Below are 7,543 nucleotides of genomic sequence, written 5' to 3'. Positions count from 1 at the left end.
TGCTTAAACTATATACTGTAATTTATTTAATTAGTATAGAACTCATTATAAAAAAAATCCACATTGTTTGCATTTGAAATTTCAACAATAAGTTTCTTTATTTTTTCAAAAAATATTATTATGAACTAAAATTTCCTTAAAGGAATATTTCTTTTATACAATTGGGTTCTCTCTCCTTTTTTTTTATGGAAAATGCTATTTGTCCTTTAAAATTCAGCCTTTATTCAGCCTTTAAATTTAAATAATATTATTTAAATAAATTTTAGTTAAAAGACATTCCTAATTTGTAGCTAAACATGTTGTAATTAAAATTAATTTAAATTTCAAATACTAGAATTTCTCTAACTTCCTACCTACTTCATAAAATAGTTATTTTATTAGTTTTTTATTTATTTGGACGTTCCCCTCCCCTCTCTCGTGTACGTTCTTTTTTTTTTCTTCTCTCTTCTTTACAAAAATTTTCATAGAAGAGTATTATTTCTCTACAGGTAAATTTATTATTTCATATTTAACATTTTATTATTATTATTATTATTATTATTATTATTATTATTATTATTATTATTATTATTATTAGATGAGTCGTGTTATTTTGTTTCTATTTCGAGTGACTTACATACTAACTCAAAACTCATTCATCATTATTTTAATAAGATTATATTAATATTTGAATTAAATAATAAATAATCAGTGTATATATCAATATTCTTTTCTTCTTCTTTATTTTTTTCTTTCTTTCTTTCTTTCTTTTATTTTTTTTGAATTTTTTCATTGCTTATTTAAATATTAACGCTTTTAAAATTATTAAAATGTATGTTCGTAAAAATTAATTTTTTTCAATTGTAACACATCTAAAATTATTAAATTATACATAAAATATTTTTAAAACACATCAAAAATTATAAATCTAAAATTTAAATTTAAACATTAAAAATAAAATTAATTTTTTATATCTTATTCGAGAAAAACTCATCTAATATTTCTCTTTTTTAATACTTAGATTTTTTCGTTACTTATTTTAATATTAATGCTTTTAAAAGTATTAAAATGCTTGTTTGTAAAAATTCGATTTTGTTTTCAATTGTAACACATCTAAAATTATTAAGTGATACAAAAAATATTTCTAAAACACATCCAAAATCATAAATCAAAAATTTAAATTTAAACATTAAATATAAAATTAATTTTTTTTATATCTTATTCGATAAAATTCATCTAATATTTCTCATTTTTTTATTATTTGTTGAATTTTATCGTTACTTATTTGAACATTAATGCTTTTAAAATTATTAAAATGTATGTTTGTAAATATTGGTTATTTTTCATTTATTACACATCTAAAATTATTGACTTATATACAAAACATGTTTGAAACACATCCAAAATTTTAAAACGGTTTAAGATTTATTTTAAAATTTTAAATTCAAAATTTTGAATTATAACTAATTTGATTTTTGGATGTGTATTTAAATTGTAATTATAATATATTAATAATTAAGTATATTAAATTTAAAATAGAAATTTAAAATTTAAATATAAATTTTAAATTTCAGTTTTATTTAGTTTGTATTTTGAATGTGTATTTAATTTTAAAAAGACACTAAATCTATTTAAAATTTTTAGATATGTTTGTTTTATTTTTTTTAAATTATTGTAATAAAAGGCTGAATATTGTACAACTTTTAAAGGATACCTAGTTGAACTGTTTTTTTATTATTGACAATTCAAAGAAAACCTTCAAAATAAAGGAAATGAAGAACAGAGAGAAGGGAATTCCAGAATGCAAAGCATTAACAAAGTAATGAAAGAATCAGAAAAGGTTAAAATAATAAATGAAAAAAAAAAACATTTTAATTAAACTAATAACACATTATTATATACTATATAGCTGCTAGCAAATAATGCCTTCAGAAGAAGTCAAACTCAGAAGCTGTTCAAGATACTCAGAACCCAAATCCTCCAACACCAAAACATCATCATCCCTTTTGGCCTTCTTATTGCTATTGTTGTTGGTGTTATTGTTGCTATTACTAATCATCACCTTTGACTTTGACTTTGACTTTGACTTTTTTCTCATTGTATGTTTTCTCTTGAGTGCTAAAACAGGAGAAGAGCCTTCTTCCTTATTATTGTTGTTGGTATTTACCATAATGTCCTTGAGTGATTCCCTAACAATTTCTTCAGGGAAATTAAGAACTGCCATGGAACCTCTTGTGGTCAACGCAGCTTGGTCATAAGCCAAAGCTGCAGCTTCAGCTGTGTCAAATGTTCCAATCCAAACCCTAACACCATTCCTTGTTGAGTCTCTAATCTCAGCTGCAAATTTACCCCATGGCCTTCTCCTTACTCCTCTGTAGGGCCTTTTCTCCTTGTTTTCCCTTGGAGGGTATAATGGTAATTTTGTTGTTGTAGTCTTTGTTGTTGTTGTTGATGGCGGCGGCGGCGGCGGCGGCGATACCGGCGGTAATAATTGGCCTTGAGATGAGACTTCTTGTGATGATGATGATGTTGATTCATTGTTGCTTCCTTGAGATCCTTCATTGTTGGAAGAATCATCATAGGAAGATGAAGATTCCTTGATTTCGTTGAAGGGAAAAATAAGGTTGTTGTTGTTGCTGTTAACATTATTGTTGTTATCTTCTTCATAATTGAAGAAACACAATAAGTCTTCTAAAGGGTAATTATAAGGATCTAATAAAGAAGAATAAGAAGAAGAAAAAGAGGGATTTGATGAAGAGTAGTAGTGAGTAGTAGTGTTTTGTTGTTGGAACAAAGAAGAAGGATCAAAATCCATTTTTCTTGATTATTGGAACCAAAAAACAAAAAGTTGAATATACACTAAATTGAGATGAGTTTGTGTTGTGTTTTCTTCTTTTTGTGTGTGCTATGATTTTGTAACCACTATTGCTACTACAATAATTGTGTATGCTTTTATGATGTGATGAATTGAAGAAAAAGATCTAAGGTTCTTGCCTTATATACCAGTTTGGGAAGAAAACAACAGAAGGACCCAAGACATTGGATTCATAAAACAATTGGTGATTTTTTTTCCTTTTTTATTTAAAAAAAAAAAATTAATAAAGTAGGAAAATAAAGTAATGCTGGGATTATTGGGCAAGGAGGATGCATGTCTTTCCTTATTTTATGAAACCTTAGATTGTATCATTGTATGTACTGTTAAACGGTCAACCTATAGAGCCTCAATATAAAATGTCAAAAAGTAACTAGGGTGGCAAATATATTTATTTTTTATTAGTGGCAACAAGGTTCGAATTAAATTCTGCTAGTCTCTTTATTAAAAATAAAAAACAAAACTATTTGTTTCCCTTTTCTCTTCTCCTTCCCGGCTCCCTCTTTTATTTCATACTTTTCTTCTTTTAAAAAAATTAGGAGTATGATAAATTGTTTTAGTTTTTAATATTTAGATTAAATTTTAATTTTGTTTTTAATTTTTAAAACGTTATATTTAATTTCACAATGTTTTATATCGTCCTATTTTAATTTTATGTTCAAAATTAATTTTTTTTTAAAAATGTTTTTTCTATTATTATTATTATTTTATTATGTCATTGATAGTTCTCAAATCATTAAAACAACTATTATGACCATTACGATTACGATTTTATCATTATTTTGAAAAAAAATTCATAATAAAAAAAAATATTTAAAAAAAATTAACTAAAGAACAAAAAATAAGATAAAATAAAACGTTTCAAATAAAAATAAGACGTTTTAAATATTTGAAATGAAATTAAAATTTAATCCAAAAATTAGAGTCTAAAACAATACTTTACTATTAAGATATTAAAAAAATACACATATAAACACACATAATATGAAAACTATTTTGGGGGGTCAAATTTGGATTAATTGAAAGTACCAATAACAATACTCTTTTTATTATATAAGTTAAAAATAGTTGGTATAAGTGATAAGTAATAAGTGATAAAAAATGTTCTCTTAATTTACAAAATTTGAAGCTTAATTATTCTCATTGTCAATATGAAAGTCCTCACTTTGATAAATAATAATATGCAAATATCTTAACAAATGTTCAAAGAAGTTGAAAACGTAGTTTATAAATAATTCCAATAAATATATAACATAGGTGACCAATGCAAATTTATTATTTTTGTTTTTCCATAGTATTTCACAACTCATCAAGTCAAGGATTAATGTGTTACAAATATGAGTTCTATTTAAAAGTGGGATTCGAACTCTCGACATTTAGTTAAGCGGACGAGTAATTTGATCCCTCGACGAATTTAAGTTAGTTACCAAACTTATTATTAAATTTAAGGCCTAAAATTAATTGTATGTATCAAATAAGAGATTTTTGATTGTTAGAGATATAATTATTTATGTATATTTTTTTTATTACTTTAAACTTTTTAAAATAAGTAATTTTATGATATAATATCATATGATTAAAAGGTCTAAAATTAAAATATTATTGACTTCTAAAATTTATATAAACTCAAAAAAAAAAAAAGACTGCTGCTAGAGATATAATATTATCTAAAATGAGATTTTTTAATTAATTTTGATTGGTCGAGTAATTAGTTCATTCTTTTGTTTAAATAATTGTGAATTTAATTAGAATGAATCTTTAAATAGTAATTTATTAACTAATAATAAATTTTTAAATAAAATTTTGATTTATAATAAATTAATTTTTGATCTATTAAATTAATAAATACTGTAAGAAAAAAAAGATTTTCTAACTGTAAATTATTTCTCCTAAATTCGGTTATATGTTGAAAAGAGACATTTTCTAAACCCAACAAGTTCAAAACAAAAATATTTTTATAACATTTTTGATAGTTCAATGTTTCAATGAAATTCAAGTGAGTATTATTATTATATGTTGAAATATAATTATAATAGGCACGTGAGTCAAAGAAACAAAGGAAACGTGGGCAACTGCCATATTGTAAAGAAACTAGAAGTCTAGAAATTGGACCAATAACAGGGTGGCGACTACCCCAAAAGGGGACGAAATTAAAATAATGCTATGAAATAAAAAACTTCATTCATCCATTATTCATTATTCATTATTCATTATTATATCAATTTCACTATTCATATCCAAAACGAAACTTCACATATAAGCCAAGTGCATTGTGTGATGAGTAGGTGTCATGAGTGTCACTCTCAATCAATTTTCCATATATATATATATATATATATATATATATATATATTGATGCCTTTGTCATATATATACACTACATTCCAATTTCACTGGCTACTGATGAGTGTGAGCGTTATCTACTACTACATTTAATTTAAGCATTGCGTCTCATCAAGAAGAATCCTTAATGCACCTTATATTTAATTATAATTAAAATAAAAATAAAATTATAGAAATAGATAAAAATCTATATTTTTAGAATTTTTAAGTGAGATTTTTTTTTAAATAAAATTGGTAAAATGTTCATATATATTGCTAGAAAAGACGAATTTATTGATAGATTTTTTAGGGTTAAGTATGAGTTTAATCTCTAAAACAGGGATTGAAATTTTTTTTTGTCTTCAATTTTTTTTTTACAAAATTGTCTTTAAGATTTAATTTAATTTTAAAATCGTTCTTTTTACTAAATTTTTTATTTTTACTCCAAAAATACTCCTAACTAAAAAAAACAAAAAAAAAAAACGGGTTAAGGGGAATGGGGAAGGAAATCACGTTAGGCGGGGGAGGGGGGTTTCAGGGAAGAAGAAGGGGAAGAGAAGATGGAGAAGGGAAGGGGAAGGGCTAGCGGTAGCCGCTGCTTTCTCAACCGCCAACCACCACCTTTTATTTTCTCTATTTTCTGCATCATGTCCAAAGCCCTCAATCTTCTAAAGTGCAATGTTTTTAACCCCAAACGCTGGCTTCTCGTCAGCCTTAGCCTTACCACCGCCGTCCTTATTGTCACTGAAACTCGCCATAGACGGTGGAGGCAGAGAATTCCAGCTCTCCCGATAAGAAGTTGTACGGTGCCTTTATGCAGCGTTTTGAGCCTTTTTCTTTCCCTGGCGCGTGCAACCAAATGCTATGTGGCCTAACCTTTGTAGTGAAGGACATGTTCCTAATTGTATTTTGTATATTCCTTGCTTCCATAAGCGTTTTTTTATCTGCTTCGTTGAATTGAATGATTCTTCAGATTTCTTGTGAAGGGGAACGTGACGGGATTTGGGAACCCTGATTAGAAGAAGATGCACCTTCAAGTTGAGATTACCGCCCTTGTTGTCACCACTCTGCTCAGCAACGATGCCACTTGTGTTGGCAACACTCTTATGGACGAATTCTCTTTTGGATTTGCACTTCTCCTCTCAATTTCTCATTCACTCTTATGGACGAATTCTCTTTCGGGTTTGCACTTTTCCTCTTAATTTTCGATCAGAACCACCATTATGGAACCCCATCAATCTTTGTTGTTGTTGTTCTTCTATTTTTAGTTGGGAAAAAGTTTGGTAACCAAAATATTTCAGCCATAATTAGCCAAAACTTTCCATAATTCACTTCATTTATATCATTTAATATCAGTTTTATTTTTTATCCCACTCTCTTATCATTCTACTTATCACCGTTCTTATCAAATCTACTTATTAATGATATTAATTATAAAATCATATCAGTTTTTATTAGGCATTATTGTAATCAATAATTAATATTCCTTTTTATAATTTGATTTATATATATAAAAATACAATAAAGATTAATAATTATATTTAAAAACGATAATTATAATATCAATTACATTAAATAATTGCAATTGATTCTTTGTCCGTTATGGTATTTAATATTTATCATCAATTATTGGAGATATGAAACATGAAACTTATCCTATGTTAATTCAATCATATTCATTCAAAAATCACAAGAATAACACCATTGCAAGCACAATAGTGTATCAACTAAGAAATTTTACATGAAATTATTGTTATCATTATAATTTGTATGGCAATTGATTTCGACCTTAATACAGTACCTATGGTAGAAGGTGCTTTGATGAGGTATGGTAATAGCCTGGATTATTTTTTATGTATTTTTTAACACTTTAATTATATGCGTAACATTTTTTATCATTATTTGTTTGCTATTTATGTCTAAAAAAGTAAATTTTTTTATTATTTTTGTTATATTTTTTAATTTTTAAAAATAATTTTATAAAAATAGAAGCATTTAAAATTATTTTCGTAACATGTGAATGATATACTTTTACTTTGATTTATTTTTATATCTTTTTTTCAAATTTTTATTTGTAGTATTCTTAATTATATCTTTGGATCTCTTATTAGTAAAAAACCTAATTTAATTTTTATAAAGACTAAAAACTGAAAAACCAATAATTATTTTAGAAGAATGTTTTGTATACCATTTTATATATGTTTCAAATGTTTACCTTCAAATGTATACCTTCAATTTTTATATATATTTAAAATGTACACCTTTAATTTTTTAAAATAGTTTTATAATGTTGATCGCTAAAATAAGAAGCATTTTTTTAATATTTAAACTTTCTTTTGGTAATTGGTATTTAAATCTTTTGATTTTGCT

At 25.3% G+C, this 7,543-nt stretch overlaps 1 protein-coding gene across 1 annotated transcript; it reads right to left on the bottom strand.

Moving 5' to 3' along the window:
• Nucleotides 1–1,690: 1,690 nt before the first annotated feature.
• LOC112722137 (uncharacterized) lies at nucleotides 1,691–3,174 on the bottom strand. Its single transcript, XM_025773111.3, has one exon. It carries the CDS (start codon nucleotides 2,792–2,794, stop codon nucleotides 1,892–1,894), a length of 903 nt encoding a protein of 300 aa, XP_025628896.1. The 5' UTR covers nucleotides 2,795–3,174; the 3' UTR covers nucleotides 1,691–1,891.
• Nucleotides 3,175–7,543: the final 4,369 nt, after the last annotated feature.

This window comes from Arachis hypogaea, chromosome 2 (genome assembly GCF_003086295.3).
Source record: "Arachis hypogaea cultivar Tifrunner chromosome 2, arahy.Tifrunner.gnm2.J5K5, whole genome shotgun sequence".
In the NCBI taxonomy this organism is placed as follows: Eukaryota; Viridiplantae; Streptophyta; class Magnoliopsida; order Fabales; family Fabaceae; genus Arachis; species Arachis hypogaea.
The sequence above is the reverse complement of the archived record's forward strand: the minus strand, read 5'-3'. Positions and strand labels throughout refer to the sequence as shown.

Coding starts and splice junctions, on each gene's coding strand:
- LOC112722137 (XM_025773111.3), bottom strand. CDS start 2,794: ATGGATTTTGATCCTTCTTCTTTGTTCCAACAACAAAACACTACTACT.